This window comes from Garra rufa, chromosome 6 (genome assembly GCF_049309525.1).
Source record: "Garra rufa chromosome 6, GarRuf1.0, whole genome shotgun sequence".
In the NCBI taxonomy this organism is placed as follows: Eukaryota; Metazoa; Chordata; class Actinopteri; order Cypriniformes; family Cyprinidae; genus Garra; species Garra rufa.
Window position 1 is genome coordinate 48,256,837 of NC_133366.1, and position 17,441 is coordinate 48,274,277.

A 17,441-nucleotide genomic window follows, 5' to 3' on the forward strand; every position below is an offset into this window, starting at 1 on the left:
AATTTTGACCCTTATGACTGGTTTTGTGGTCCAGGGTCACATATTGCAAACCAACTCTGCATTGTATGCATTAAATGTATACAATACTGTAATATGATGGACATTTATTTTTAACATTTACATTTTACATCCAGACTGCAAATCTGAACAAAAGTCATGTCATTTATTTCAGGTGAACTTGCATTAAATTATGTCTAAAAATGACATCCAGATAGGAAGCTCATTAGGTTTTAAGAATCTTCCAATGACAAAAGACTCACAAATAGCTCTAATTAGTCAATATGCAAGCATTATATTCCAAAACGAGCTATAGGGAGCTGCCTACCAAGGTAGTTCATATTATATGATCCTGAATGTGTTTCAGTAGGAAGCTCACTTAGTTGAGACGTAGCCAACATTAACAAACACATACATAGCCAAAGCTCAAAGTTTTGTACTATTTACCAAGCATAGCCTTAATAAACAGACTATATATGTATAATGCAAATTTACATTATACAATGTCTAAAAATGCTGTCTAGGTATGCAAAGTCAATGACAGCATATGCACAAAGCTCTAAAAAGTACAAATTCTAAAAGCGAACTCTAAAAGTTAATGCACAAATTGCTCAAAATCTTTACTTAGTGGTAGAATTCCTCTTTAATATACTTTACAAATGGATATACACCTCTAAGGAGGAAAAGAAATCAAATTAAATAAAGTAAATCCTCACTAATTGAACAGGCTTTATGGCTGAGCAGTTCAGTAGCCCAGTGCATGCTACCAAATCAGACATGTATTAAAATCCCAGTCTCTCCTGCTCAAACACACGCTCACTTTCACACAAACACAATACAAGCATACAGGTATTTTTGTGTACATGCACACATCGGTAAAGCTGAACGTGTATACACTGACGAAAATGCATACGAGAGCAAGAGTGAATCTCACGAAACCCATCCAGATCATGTCCAGGTCATATTTCACCACAAAAATATTGTATTACACTTTTTTAGTATTATTTAATGATAATTAAGCATCATTTTGACAAAATACTAACTGCCGCAATGCAGGAAAAATTATATATATATTTTTTTATTTTAGAAAAAAACATGCTTAATTTATCACAAAAAATTATGTCTCAACTCAACTTCATTATATGCAAAGTAGTTTCTTGTTTTTCCCCTTTGATTTTTGGGTAAAAAATAAAAATAATAATAACGAAACTGTGACCTTTTAAATCACACAATTCAAAATTTATCTCTTACAATTCTTATGTTTTTAACATCTCGCAATTTTAAGAAAGGTCAGAATTACGAGATGTTTACTTGCAATTGCGAGATAGAAACTCACAATTCTGACATTAAAACTCTAAATTATGAGATTACCTTCTCTAATTACCAATTATCTTCCAAGGCAAAAAAAAAAAAAAAAAAAGAATAAATAAATAGAATTGCGAAATATAAACTTGGAATTCTGAGAAAAACTCAGAATTGTGAGATATAAACTCAGAATTGTGAGAAAGTTAGATTTCTGACTTTATATCTTATTTCTGACTTTTTCCCCTTAAATTTTTCACAATTCTGAGATTATATCTCATAATACTGACTTTTTGCCCTCAGAATTCTGACATTTTCGTTCTGAAAACACATTCGAAGTGTATGATTTTTCACGATCAAGTTAGAATCATTAGATTAAAGGTCACAATTACATTATTTTTTATTCTGTGGTGGAAACAGGCTTCCATAAAAACATGGCCCGGATATTCGTGAGATTCACCTGCAAACACCTCACATATTTGAACTGAAACAGTTTTGTAACTCATTCATAGGCACCCACAGATACTCAGATATTTGCGCATGTGCACGTGTGATACGGAGTAGTCTGATAACTGCAGTGATTTTACATGAAGGGAGGTGCAGAGTTACAAGAAATGGCTTTACAGAATCCACCGACGTATTCTGCGGGACATCAGTGCTATATGTTTTTGCGATTCCTCATTGGTGGACTCCTCCCCCCGAGCGAATGAACCAATGGAACTTTGGGATTTCTATGACATCACTTATGAACAAATAAATCTCAGTGTTCAAGTTTTGAGAAGAAGCAGGCTGCAGAAGTTGGCTTACAACGTATGTCCAGTTATATGTGGCAAAAAACACAGAGGCACTAGCATAGGAGGTGACATCAGAGAGGTTACACATCCTCGTTTTCATGATCACCATCTTTGTACTTCTTTTTTTCTTTTCTTTTTTTTTGTGGGGGGAGGTAAAAGCAAACTTGATTGAGAAGAACCTGCATGAGTGTCCGTTTCAAAAAACAAAAAAAGCCATCGGAAATGGACAGTAAGGCCCACACCCCCCCCTCCCAAATCTTGATCAGGGACTCGGTGTCATTCATTATGCTTTTTTATCTTTCGTCTTTTCCCAAGTATGTTTTAATAGTTTGAGATTTTGTCTCTGTTGCAGTCTGGATCGACGTACATCTGCAAAGTCACATGCATGTGAGAGTGGCTCAACAGAGACATCATCTTGCATAGTTTTTGATGAAGTCCTGAACTTTGTTCCTGAAATCCTCCTAAAACGGGAAGCATTAAGGATAGATTTGGATAAAACATATACCCACAAATGCTTTGCACATTGGGCTGAGCAATATATTGAGCATTTATGACCATTTCAATATTTTGTACAGTTGAAGTCAAAAGTTTACATACACCTAGCAGAATCTGCAAAATGTTAATTATTTTACCAAAATAAGAGGGATCATACAAAATGCATGTTATTTTTTATTTAGTACTGACCTGAATAAGATATTTTACAGAAAAGACAGCTTTTTTTATTTGATTTTTTTTTTGTTTGTCCCACTTAAACTGCTGTTCTTCAGAAGTCATTCAGGTCCCACAGATTCTTTGGATTTTCAGCATTTTTGTGTATTTGAACCCTTTCCAACAATGACTGTATGATTTTGAGATAGATCTTTTCACAATGAGGAAAACTGTGGGGCTCATATGCAACTATTACAGAAGGTTCAAATGCTCACTGATGTTTTAGAAGGAAAAATTATGCATTACGAGCCAGGGGTGTAAACTTTTGAACGGAATAAAATGTGTACATTTTTCTTATTTTGCCTAAATATCATATTTTTATGATTTTCCATTTAGTACTGCCCTTCAGAAGCTACAGGAGATACTTACATGTTCCCCAAAAGACAAAGTAAGTCAAATTTAACCTGATCTTCAAATTAAAAAAGTTTTCTTCCCTGACTCGTAATGCATTGTTTTTTCTTCTGAAGCATCAGTTTGAACCTTCTGTAATAGTTGCATATGAGTCCCTTAGTTGTCCTGAGTGTGAAAAGATGGACCTCAAAAGAACCTTCTGTAATAGTTGCATATGAGTCCCTTAGTTGTCCTGAGTGTGAAAAGATGGACCTCAAAAGAAAAGAGTTCAAATAACATGTATTTTGTATGATCCCTCTTATTTTGGTAAAATGATTAACATTTTGAAGATTCCGCAAGGTGTATGTAACATTTTGACTTCAACTGTACATAAGATCAGGATGACTTGTTTGTAAACGAGTTTCGATGTGTGCTGGTGCTCTACCTTATCCCGTAAATGATGTTCCGCTGCATCTATATTTAGTGGGTCATCAAAGTTAAGAAGATCCTGTAAAAGAAAACGCATATATACTCTTCCCGATCGAGGATGACGAAACATAAAATTTTGATTATCCAAGATCGTTTCATGTGTACTTACAGTGAAGAGTGAATTCAGTCCCCATACTACATCCTAGAGACAAAAAAAATGGGTGGAAAAATACAGATTAGCCATTACATTTGACTTGAGCTCTGTGTTTTTAGAATAAAGTGTCATACAGAAGATGCTGCAAAAAATGCAAGACGTGAGCATAGTCCTCAAACATGTCGGTCTTGCACATTTACATAGAAAGACAATGAAAAAAGCAGGGTTCTATGTGAGTTCTGAGTTCTGAATGGCCCATTACACACACACACACAAAAACAATTTTTTGTAATAAATCACAAATTTAAATTAGACATATTTACTTATTTTAATATTTACCTTTTAATATGATAATTTGAGTTTTCTAAAGAAAATATTAAGGCTGGAATGGCACCAAAAATATAAAATGATGGGTAAAAAGGCTGTTAACCCAAATATTAAAAAATGAAAGGGCATATAAAAGAAAGAAAGCAAGAAAGAAAAAGTTCTGCCTAGTAAATACTGTAATGAATTTCCCAAAGTTGCATTACAAAAACACAAATTACCTTTAGAGTACGAGTGGGTGCCCATCCAGTACCGTCAATTGAATGCTCTCGCAATAAACTTGCAATAAATAGGAGAGATTTTAGCATAAATACAATATCATTTAAAGTACACAAATACAGCTGTCTGATGCATTAAAGGGAACATTGGATGCTCGTTGTTTAGTCTTAATGAAATGTCTGCAACATACTTTGGTTAAAATTTCTCAATGGTCAATGGTCCCCTTTAAAGGGATAGTTCACCCAAAAATGAAAATTTGATGTTTATCTGCTTACCCCCAAGGCATGACTTTGTTTCCTCAGTAGAACACAAACACAAACCGCTGCAGTCTGTTAGTGATTTAATGGCAGTGGATAGGCACCAAACCTTTGAAAGTAAAAAAAAACAAAAAAAAAAAAACATGCACAGACAAATCCAAATTACACCCTGCGGCTGGTGACGATTAAATCGTCGGAGGTTTTTGTGAGAAACTGAAGAGTATTTATATCATTTTTTACCTTTGATATACAGCAATGTCCAACTCAGCTCAGCATCCGCCGCGTTACCTGTGTACGCGCTCTGGCGTAGTATACACAAACGCCGGAAGGGGAAATCGGTAAAATGTCAACAGACCTGGATGAGTTCGCACAAGTAAACATAATCTTTTAGCTTTAAATAGGTTTGAACAGTCAGGATAAGTGCAAGTAATTACCATTTTGAATAGCCTCTATACCCACAATCTCTGTGCACTGTGTAAACAATAAGTGTGGTACACACACGACAGATCGCTTCCGGAGTTTGCGTATACTACGCCAGAGCGCGTACACATGTAACGAGCCGGATGCTGAGCAAGCGCTTGGGACAGTTGTTGGACATGGCTGTATATCAAAGGTAAAAAATGACAAATACTGTTCAGTTTCACACGAAAACCGATCGTTTCATGTCTTAGGACATCAATGTATCGTCACGAGCCGCAGGGTGTAATTTGGATTTGTCTGTGCATGTTTTTCTTTACTTTCAAAGGTTTGGTACCCATCCACTGCCATTAAATCACGAACAGACTGCAGCGGTTTGAGTTAAAAAATCTTCGTTTGTGTTCTACTGAGGAAACAAAGTCACCTACATCTTGGATGTCCTGGGGGTAAGCAGATAAACATCAAATTTTCATTTTTGGGTGAACTATCCCTTTAAGTCATGAATAAATGACAAATACAGATACATACCTCAGACAGATCTCCCCAGTTTCTGCAATGTTTGGATGCCATATTCGAGTCAAGCACTTGACTCTGGGAGGCTGTGGAAAACAGAAAAGAAAATGAAAAGAATTTGTGTGTGGTTTATAAGTTTACATTCTAAAATAAGACATTCTGCAAACTAAGTTCCGGCACATTTAAAATAAAAAATTAACAAGATTAAATGCACCATAAAAGTACAATAGAAGTAGTTTATAAGATTAACTGTAGGTTTAATTTAATCTATAATTACATACTTCAGCTATAATCACTGTATATTTCTATACTTAATTCTTTAATAATGTTTCATGGTTTTGCTCTAAACTTGTATACCAGGTTTGAGGGTCCATGTCTGGATCTCTGCACAGCCTTTACTGGGCTATTACAAGTGCTCTGAGGTCAAGGATGGGTTGTGTATTTATGTGTGCATTTGTGTGGGCACGCTCAGGCAGCTGTTTTATTGAATTCAGACACTGCAGAGCATCAGTAATGCCCGTAAACATCTATTTAACAGCCCTGCTTACAAATGGACTAATAAAATCATCGTAGCACTGCGAGTGAATAAGTGTGGCATTACCTCATTACTTCATGATATGTTACAGGCACTTACCACCATATTATAGGCTTCAGGAACTTCAATCTCAAACTGAAACTTCCCACCAAGGTAATAGCCTTCATCTGATGAGATGTTTTGCAGAAACGCAAGGTTATATTTTCACTTGCAAAATAGAAAACATTTGACAGACACTTGCAATGTAAAAAAAAAAGACAAGCAAAGGCCTATTCACACAGAGCAATCTGAAGAAACAATATAATATGAAATTGCAAATGATTTTTGTTTGTTCGTCCTGCTGGTTCAGGACACATAATCCAAAAGACAATAGAAAATATTACCAAAAGATAATATCTTTTTGGTTCATGAGCTATTTATTTTAAATACTTGTGATCTGTGCAAACAGGCTATACTATTTGTATACGATTTTTATAGTGATATGGGTATGAATAGGTCAGCTAAACTTTTTTACACTGTTCAACAGCATCTGTATTTAATCAACGTTTATAATTTAACCTTTTATAAAAGAGGTCAGAATTACCTGGTGAAATGGCCAACTGGAAGTGACAGAGTTTGTTTTCATCAGGAAAAGTTACTTTACAGGTATCTGCAGAAAGACAAATGATGTTTAGTATAAGAGTTCATAAATCACAAAAACTAGAAATTAACAAGCATTTCAAATGACACATCCAGACAGGTTTGTAGATGTATGAGATAAAAATGTTACGGATGCACCGTACAAAACCAAGGCAATATTGATAAGCCAATAATTATTTTCATGTTGTCATAAAAAAGAATCACCTAAAAAAATACATAATAATAATAATAATAATAATAATAATAATAATAATAATTTTAAATGCTACACTACCGGTCAAAAGTTTTTGAAATTCAGCAATATTTTCAATGTTTCTTTTGCTCAGCAAGCCTGCATTTATTTAATCCAAAGTACAACAAAAACTGTTGAAATAGTTTTGCTATTTAAAATAACTATTTTTATTTTCATATATTTTAAAATGTAATTTATTCCTGTGATTTCAAGTTGAATTTTTTTGCGTCATTACTCCAGTCTTCAGTGTTTCATGATCCTTCAGAAATCCTTCTAATATGCAGATTTTCTGTTTAAGAAACATTTATTACTATTATAACTATTAATATTTAAAACAGTGGAGTTTTTTCAGGATTATTTGATGAATAGGAAATTCTAAACATCAAAAGATTTCTATTTAAGATAAATGCTGTTCTTCTGAATTTTCTATTCACCAAAGAAACCTGAAAAAAAATCTACTCAGCTGATTTTAACATAATAATAAATGTTTTTTGTTTTGTTTTTTTTAATCAGCAAATCAGAATGTTGGAATGCTTTCTGAAGGATCATGTGACTGGAGTAATAATGCTAAAAATTCAGCTTTGAAATCACAAGAATAAATTACATTTCAATATATTTAAATAGAAAACAGTTATTTTAAATAGTAAAAATATTTTAAAAATGTAACAGTTTTTGCTGTAGTTTGGATCAAATAAATGCAGGCTTTGTGAGCAAAAAAGTCTTCTTTAAAAAAACATTTAAAATCTTACTGCTCAAAAACTTTTGACTGGAAGTGAATGAGAATTTAGACATCACATCACTATAATGCACAGTGTGAAAATGCATATTTATTTTAAGATTTGCTAACGATTGTTTAAAAGTTATCAAACTATTAATTTTTTTTTTTTTAAAAACAAATGACAGTAAATGTCAAAAAGTAAATAAGTCAATACGTATTTGATCACCCTGTGATTTTGCAAGTTCTCTTACTTAGAAATCATGGAGGGGTCTACAATTTTCAGCATAGGTGCATTTCCACTGTGAGAGACAGAATCTAAAAAAAACAATCCGGAAATCACATTGTATGATTTTTTTAACAATTTATTTGTGAATTACTGTGTCAAATAAGTATTTGATCACTTGCTTATCAGCCAGATTTCTGACCCTCAAAGACCTGGGCTGTATCCGAAATCGCCCCCTATACCCTCAAATAGTGCACTATTTGAGGGGACAGCCATTTTAAGTGGTGTTCGAAACCATAGTGGACGTTCCCGAGTGCACTCATTCAATCCCACAATGCACCGCAAAAACGAGTGTACAACCGATGTAAGCTCAACAGCTAGAGATAACCCATAATGCACTGTGAGAGTCGCGCGCCGACTGAATTCCCGCGTCTCGCCAGACGATGGCGCCCGCAGCTGAATCATCCATCAGTTAATTTTACAACACGCTCATCCACTGCGTAATACAGCGTACAACACAGGTACAAATTCGTTGTAAATTGATTATTAAATTGTTTAACCAGGGTTTATACGTAAATTCCTTGACATAGTTCGAGATAAATCCTTTAATCTTACTACTGGAACTGTCCGTTTTAAATGATTGTTAAACAGTAAGCAAAACTATTTAAAAGTGGCAGTCCTTCCGGTGCACTTAGTGTCCGAATTCACTCACTCGTTTTCATTCACTCCTTCAAGTGAACTGTACGAGTGGACTAATGTAGGGAATAGTGAATAGGGTATAGGGGGCGATTTCGGATACAGCCCTGTTATTTTGCTTTTAAATAGTCCAGCTACACTCTGCTCATGATTCTAAATTAGTAGCACCTGTTTGAGGTCGTTAGCTGTCATAAAGACACCTGTGCACCCCACAATCAGCCAAAGTCTAAGTAGCAACATGGGCAAAACCAAAGAGCTGTCAAGAGACACAAGAGACAAAATTGTAGACCTTCATAAAGCTGGAAAGGGCTACAGGGCAATTGCCAAGCAGCTTGGTGAAAAAAGAACAACTGTTGGAGCAATTGTCAGAAAATGGAAGAGGCTAATGATGACTGTCAATGTCCCTCGGACTGGGGCCCCACGGAAGATCTCTCCTCGTGGGGTATCAATGATGCTAAGAATGGTGAAGAATCAGCCCAGAACTACACGGGAGGAGCTGGTCAATACTGTGAAGAGAGCTGGGACCATCGTTTCCAAGGCTACTCTCAGTAATACACTATATAAGATGTCATGGTTTAAAATCTTGCATCGCACGGAAGGTTCCCCTGCTTAAGTCAGCCCATGTCCAGGCCCGTCTGAAGTTTGCCAGGGACCATCTGGATGATCCAGAGGAGTCATTGGAGAAAGTCCTGTGGTCAGATGAGAGCAAAGTAGAACTTTTTGGTCTTAACTCCATTCGCCGTGTTTGGAGGAAGAAGAATGATGAGTATCATCCCAATAATACCATACCTACAGTGAAGCATAGGGCTGGAAGCATCATGCTCTGGGGGTGTTTTTCTGCACAGGGGACAGGACAACTGCACTGTATTAAGGAGAGGATGAACGGGGCCATGTGTTGTGACATATTGGGCAAAAACCTCCTTCCCTCAGTCAGAGCATTAAAGATGGGTCGTGGCTGGGTCTTCCAACATGACAATGACCCAAAGCACACAGCCAGGAAAACCAAGGAGTGGCTCCGTAAGAAGCATATCAAGGCTCTGTAGTGGCCTAGCCAGTCTCCAGACCTAAATCCAATAGAAAATCTTTGGAGGGAGCTGAAACTCTGTGTTGCTCAGCGACAGCCCCGAAACCTGACAGATCTAGAGAAGATCTGTATGGAGGAGTGGGCCAAAATCCCTCCTGCAGTGTGTGCAAACCTGGTGAAGAACTACAGGAACCTTTTGACCTCTGTAATTGTTAACAAAGGCTTCTGTACCAAATATTAAATTTTTTTGACTCAAGTGATCAAATAAATATTTGACACAGTAATTCACAAATAAATTGTTAAAAAAAAACCATACAATCCGGATTTTTATTTTTAGATTCTGTCTCTCACAGTGGAAATGCACCTATGCTGAAAATTGTAGACCCCTCCATGATTTCTAAGTAAGAGAACTTGCAAAATCACAGGGTGATCAAATACATATTGACCTCACTGTATATCTTTACTTATTTAGATTTTTACTGTCCTTTATTCGTTAATCTTTACAAAATACAGACAAATGATACTCTAAAACTGAAAATAAATTCTTTAATAAATGGTACCATTTGAAAAAAATGACCTGAATATACTCACTTGGAAGGTTGGCCTCAAGTTCTGCAACCTCTGTAAATGAAGTTCAAGCATGAGTGTTCAGTACTGAAGGGTAACAATGATTTATAAAACCAGCTTTTATTAACCAGCTATTTCTTTTAGAATGGCACACTCTTTTATTATTTTGTGAATTGGTTTATTTTTGGAATTATGGTCTATGAAACAGATACAAGACACAACTCTATCTAGCTATATATGGCCACCTGCATTCTCACGATACCAACTCTAAAAGTTGCATTGGGGTGAATCCAGTAGCCTCACTGATTCAGAAAATAGCCTGAGCATTTGACTGTGGATGGGAACTGCTTTTAAGCTGCTGGTAATGGCATACAGACTCCTCCTCTCAGTCTGTTATAAATAGAGTCTACTGCTCTCCTGATCTGGCCTGCATCACATCACCCTACACCAGTTTACTGGCACCACAACTCCCTGCAGACAGTCACTGCACAACACAACTCATCACGCTTTCAGATTCAGACCTGCCCCACTCTTTAAAACGAGTTTGTGTGATTAATCATCTAATTACAATGTGTTGAATCATAATAGCTAGACAAACAGATCACATAACTACAGATAGATAGATAGATAGATAGATAGATAGATAGATAGATAGATAGATAGATAGATAGATAGATAGATAGATAGATAGATCACAGAATGATAGAATAGTAGACCGATATATCAGAGCAGACATAAAGATTGGATGTGAATCACCAGCCCCAAACCACTGCTCTAGTGTCATGATCCCAGCAGGCAGGAGGAGTGTTTGGTCAGTGATTGGTACCTTTGATGAGCAGTCGATCTCTTATGGACACTCTATGAGAGGCATCGTTGGAGCCTGCAGGGGTCCGGCCAGCCCTCATGCCCTCCTCCCTCTTCAGCTTACTGGCTAACGTCAGCATACCAGCAGACCAACATACACACTCTCACACACCTGTGAGGCACACAAACACACATGACGATAGTGAACACCATGGTTATTATACTTGCCTAAATTTACCCTTTATTTACTTGAAATAAAATAAATGTTAAATAAAAAAATTGATAAATAAACAAATTCATTAAGTCATTAATAAAAAATAATAATTTTATTTCAGCAAATTGCTAAGAAGACACTTATCGTTTTCTTTTAATTTAAATTGATGTACAATAAATAACTAAAACTAATGCAAAAATGTATAAAAACTGTAGGTGACAAAACCAGTCAAAAGGGTCAATTTTTTAAATTGAGATTTATACATCATCTGAAAGTTAAATAAATAAGCTTTCCATTGATGTATTGTTTGTTATAAGACAATTTCTGGCCGAGATACAACTATTTGAAAATATGTAATCTGAGGGTGCAAAAAAAAATAAAAAAAATCTAAATATTGAGAAAATCACCTTTATAGTTGTTCATATGAAGTTCTTAGCAATGCATATTACTAACCAAAATTAAATTTTGATATGTTTACTGTAATAAATGTACAAAAATATCTTCATGGAACATTATCTTTACTTAATTTCCTAATGGTTTTAGCCATAAAAGAAAAATCGATTATTTTGCTCCATACAATGTTTTGTGGTCTATTGCTACAAATATACACGTGCCACTTATAACAGTTTCGTGGTTCAGGGTCACATATAGACATATAAAAAAACTAATAAAAGTGACAAAAGCACAACAACAATAAAACATTCAAACTAAAATGGAAAATATATAAATAAAAACTAATTCAATATTTACCTATTAATAAAAACTTTAATAGTATCTCATTAATGCGGAAATAACACTGGTTTATTATTCTTTTAATAGGTTCCTTAAACTCAATGGGCATGTATTATTGAAGCTGTAATCCTCTGGTGTTGTATCATAAAGTAGGAATGAACTTTTCAGAATAATATTTTGTCTTTTCTGTTTGGGGCCAAACTGAATACAGCAAGAATACACTTCAGAAAAATACAATTTAACAAGCCATAAATAAAAAATAACAGGAGTGAATTCTGAAGTATGTACATCAATTATAATTTATTCAAGTTCACTTTTCGGTTTTTGCATTCTGAAACAAGTAACAACTGTATTAGAAACAATGCATTAATAAAGTGATTTTTATAAATAATTGATTTGGAACAGACTGCTTTTATACCAATTGCAAAACACACTGAAGTTCACATAAAGCATATGACAGCTATTTTGCATTGACTCACATTATGAAGTACTTAATAAAAAATAAAAAAACGAAAGCAGACTTGCTAAGTATTTTACTACATTCCCATAAACTTAATTGCACATAAAGGACCAACAGCTCTACTGTGAACGAATTAAGTACCATGGTATTACCATGTTTTGGTTACATAGTAATAGCATGTCACTATTATGAATCACAAACACTATCATTTTGTGGACATGTACAACGGCAATACCATGTTTCCTAAACATGTACTGTGTCAACATCATGGTATTTTTTTAAGTACCTTGGAACACCATGTAAATACCATGGTACAGCAATAGGGTAATCTGTCTGTACAACTATATAAATCAAAGTACCATGGTATTACCATCTGTTACTATACCCTGGTACCGCTACTGCACTTTCTGCACGAGGATATTAAAACTCTTAAACAATTTCTATATTGTAGAGACTACAATGAGCGTATCAGACACAGATGTATAGAAAAAAAACAATAATAACTTTCATAATCATCAGTTACCGGTTTGGTTTGAGTCGTTATTGTGCTAACATGTTCATTAGCAGCTACACATTGATTCCCATTACACAGTGCATTATTTATATCGGAACTGAGGTGGATATGTTGTTACATACTGAAATATAGGGGTTAAAAGATTTATACATTCATAATACAACTCTTAAATGTCAAATAACTCGGCTGCGATCGATACTGCACTCACCTGCCGCTGTCAGAGTCACTGAACTGCCCCGTTTACACCATAATCGGGATACTCAAACTGAATTTCACACCGTTTCCCCCTAAACAACTTCCATATAAAAGACGCTAAATTTCGTTAAAAGAACTAGAATTGAGTGGAATGCTGCGCAGATTAGTTCCGCTTAGTTTAATGATTTCCGCTGCCTGAGCGGTTTGGAAACCGGAAGTTATTCCGTTCATTCAATAAGACGTCCGTATGGAATCAAACGCCACAAATAAGATTTCCGCCCTTTTTGTGCAAAGCTAAATGAGATAAGAGCACTATAGCTAATTCTTTTATCGTGTTCACAGAAGCATTAAACTCGTTACAGAACAAACCCAAGTTTGATGTTAAGTGTTTATTGTTTGAACGGTTCAGAACAGGAATACAACACAAATGCTTTACTGTTTTTAAAACAGAAAGGGTTCTGAGTGTTTGATCAATCATTTTAGGATTTCTGTGGTTTAGAGGCTAATAAATAAAAATATTTAACTACCACTGTTACTGCTGTATCAGTTGATGAGGCCCCCATTGCTTCCAACAACCTAAGAAAAGTAGAACAATAAAAATTAAATTGACATAATTTTATAAATTATTTTTTTAATAGTATATATTAACATTTCAGAAATACCTAAATTAATTACAAAAAAAATAAAAATGATCTTTGTTGACTTGGTTATTTAGATTTTCACTTCACTCTCAGTCTATTTTAGTATGTAGATTTAATTTAATGCATTACACTGGAGCAAATCCATGGGCTATTGCTTCTTTCAAACCATGATTTTGCCTAAAGGCAATTTATGAGCTGAGACTATTTGTTTTACCGGTCTGTGATGGTCTGAGACAGTCTCTTGGCCTCAACAGGATGTTTCTCCAGGAAACCTTGATAGGTAGCGAAGGTTTCAACCAAGCCAATAAACTCTGACAGTGACATAATTATCCGACACCGCTTACATTCATGCCTGTGAAAACAAACACAGACATTCAAATGTGGATCTATAAAATATATTTTGCATGACGAAAATCAAGTGTTTATACTATTAAGTATTTTTCCTCCTAAAGGTGCATGCAAGTAATTATAATTACTACAGAATAACAAGATTTATTTATTTGAAGACTTTTTTATTTACCTTATGCAAAAATAAAATAAAATAAAGTTTTACAGGATTATTGCAAAGGTACTTATATGCAATAAAAGCATGTAATAGCATATAATAAGCCTCACACTTACCACTCTTTATCATCATATAACACAGAGTCATAGATCTTCTTGTAGACCTCTTGAGAACTGGATCCTATATAAGTTTTCCGAAAAGGGTGCAGGGTTGCATAGAACTGTGAATCAAAAAATATAATTTACACTATATATCTCTAGTGCAAGGATAGCATTCGATTCAAATGAAGCATCACAGGTCACACACTGGTTGTCTCATGTCAATTATTTATAATGCAGGTTTCCTGAACAACCAGTCATGATACATTTTGTTTATTAACCTCTTGACAGATTTCATTGAGTTTGGAGGTGCTTTCTTCATATTCCAGCTCAAAATCCATGGTGTAGCTGAGCAGAGCGAGGCAGCCTCCTGGCCTCAGAATCCTGTCTGCTTCCCGCAGGAAGCGAGGATGGTCAAACCAGTGAGCGGCTGACATGGATGTAACCAAGTCAGCTATATCGTCCTCAAAGGGCAACTCCTCAGCAGGGCTCTCTCTAATGGAGCGAGATAAACAGAGTTATAAATAGTCTGAGCATAAGCTGCACTGGGAAACAAAATAAGATAAGAACATTTTTTTTTTTAATAAAAAGATAAAAGTACATAAAAACATACAAAAAATGTATATTAATAATAAAAAATATTCAATGGATTATATATATATATATATATATATTTTTTTTTTTTTTTTTTTTTTTTTTTTTAAGTAAATGTTCAGGATTAAAAGTGTGTCCAGATCACATTCAAACCAACATGCACAAGAAAGCCAGTTTTTTCTGATAATTTAATGACAATTAATTTTCATGTATTTATTTATTTGTTTGTTAGTTCATTTATTTAGAGAGTTTTTTTTAACAAACTTATGTACAATATATTAAGTCAATTAAGTAAAATAGATTTTTTATAAATTATTTTGGTATAGGCTAAACATACTTATATATAGTGTGAGTATATTAATGTACAGTATTAAACCTTATAAAATTGTGTCAATGTCACAATCAACCCAACATGAAAAAAATAATAATAAAATAATCAATTTAAATTTATTTTACTTAATTTATTTTTGTGAGAGTTTATAGATTTTGTTCAGCTAAAAAATAAATAAAAATATATATTTTTATGTATATATTTCATTAATGCAGCCTGCAGAATGCAACCTCAAATGTGAATAAAAGTTTAAAAAAAATGCATTTAAGAAAAACATGAAAATTTATTTTACTTTTTTATTTATTTAAAAATAATTTATTTTTATATTTTTATTTATTTTTGTGAGAGTTTATAGATTTATATATTAACTCTACTAGGTTAAATTGATTTTAAATTAAAATAATCTTAACAGTCCTTTAAATTTATAGATATATTCATGCATTCATGTCAGATTGAATGTGACCTGAACACACTTTCATGGAGGATAATCCAGAACATTTACTGACTAAAAATAACCAAACTGTAAAATATACCACAGTAAGGTATGTTATATTTTTTTAAGAATAATGAAATGAAGACTTGTTCTTCATGCCTATATTTTCTTATGTTATTATATGTAATATATATAATTTTTGTATACCTGTAACACACATTTGGTGCATGATCTTTGGAGTTAGCTATCTCCAGTTGAGCTGGACTGACATCTATCCCAACCACAGTGAGAAAGTGAGGGGCGAGTAGCTCAGTGCCCTGTCCAGATCCACAGCCCACATCCACTGCCAGATCAAGATAGTCCTGGATCTGTTCACAGAGGTAAACAAAAAGTTGTGGTCCGTTTTAAAAAGATGACTTCAACATCACCATTTGAAATCTTCAGAAAAAGCATTAAAGAGCCTGAAAAAAGGTACAAGCTTGCTTTTTAAAAATGGATCCATGAAAAAATATTCACTTGCACACAAATTCTTCATTAAGCTATTATACATTATATTGTATTTTCCATAGTTTATCCATGATGAAAAGTTGGTTATAAAATTATTTGAGCAAAAAGCCTGTAGTCTGAATTGCTTGAAGACTTAAAAGGATACTTAAAATTCTGTCATCACTGATTTACCCTCATTTTGTTCTAAATCTTTTTTACATAACTCAAACGAAGTCCAGTTTCATTAATGCAGTAAATGAAATCTTAAATGTGAATAAATAATAATTTATATTAAGTCTATATTTTTTTCGTGTAAGCCACATAACATGAGTTCATTCCTATTCTTCAGCCAAATGTGATTTATTGTAGTGTGACGAAATAATAGGAAATCCGAGCGGCCAAGTGGTCACAGGAGACGCATGATAAACGATAATGTGTCTTGACTGACCATTTATGTTTGGATCACGTAAACATAGCTTTTCTTAATACCAAGTGGAAACCAGGTTTCTAACTCTCTCACGCTCGATTTCCGGGGTATATAATTTGCGGGCGTCAGGAAGCCACCATCAATATGCGGGAGACACTCGGACCTTCATAGAGAGAGTGATGTCTGCAACACGTCAATGTTTCAAAATTTAAACAATGATACTGCCTTGACTCACAGGTTTTTGATTCTTTTAGCCTCAGTAAAGACAAATGAAACACTGTCATAGCCTATACATAAACTGCTGAGTCATTCTTACAAAAGTTTTTCCAAACACACGTCTCACATACTCTTTTTCGAAGGAAGTTCAGCACTTCATCTATGAGTTCCTGAGGAGGAGACACACGGTACCGATGGTAAGATTCAGCATGTTCTTTTGCCTCAAAATGCCTCTGAGCCATTTGCCTCTTCTAGAGCCGCAACAGACCAACCTGTGACTAGTTTGGCTATTACCTTCACTGGGTTTGACTTTAGCCTCTGTACTTCCTGGAAAATCTAGAATACTAGATTTGAATTACAATTTTTATTTTATTTTAGTTTTTTGTAGTTGTTGTTACTGGCTTCAAAGTAATGAATTACTCATTAAACATTGTTAAAAAAAATAATTAAATATTAAATTAACAGTCACAATATTTAATGACAATATTTTATGTCACAATCCAGTGCTGATTTAAAAATAAAGAAAATTAACGGATTAATGGATGGAATTGATTTCCCAGGGCAATTTTTACATTTGTGAGGGCAATTTTTATAATCACCGTATTATTAGAAACCATATGTTGTGTTTAATGTCATAAAATACTTAAAGTTACCCAGTTACTTTAATCAATATTTTAAACTGTTGTCCAGAACAATAGACTGTTATTGTAATA

At 34.2% G+C, this 17,441-nt stretch overlaps 2 protein-coding genes across 2 annotated transcripts; both read right to left on the bottom strand.

Annotated features, from left to right (window-relative positions):
- Positions 1-616: 616 nt before the first annotated feature.
- Positions 617-13,234, bottom strand: ube2f (ubiquitin-conjugating enzyme E2F (putative)). The gene is made up of 10 exons (XM_073842970.1): positions 13,011-13,234; positions 10,905-11,054; positions 10,103-10,132; positions 6,563-6,628; positions 6,079-6,146; positions 5,460-5,530; positions 4,260-4,317; positions 3,730-3,762; positions 3,577-3,639; positions 617-2,554 (listed from the first exon to the last, which is right to left on the bottom strand). The coding sequence occupies exons 2-10, from the start codon at positions 11,020-11,022 to the stop codon at positions 2,504-2,506; spliced, it is 558 nt and encodes a 185-aa protein (XP_073699071.1). The 5' UTR covers positions 11,023-11,054; positions 13,011-13,234; the 3' UTR covers positions 617-2,503.
- Positions 13,235-13,371: 137 nt separating this feature from the next.
- Positions 13,372-17,016, bottom strand: LOC141337194 (putative methyltransferase DDB_G0268948). Its single transcript, XM_073842969.1, has 6 exons — positions 16,860-17,016; positions 15,807-15,967; positions 14,523-14,736; positions 14,260-14,363; positions 13,853-13,990; positions 13,372-13,573 (listed from the first exon to the last, which is right to left on the bottom strand). Exons 1-6 carry the CDS (start codon positions 16,968-16,970, stop codon positions 13,477-13,479), a joined length of 825 nt encoding a protein of 274 aa, XP_073699070.1. The 5' UTR covers positions 16,971-17,016; the 3' UTR covers positions 13,372-13,476.
- Positions 17,017-17,441: the final 425 nt, after the last annotated feature.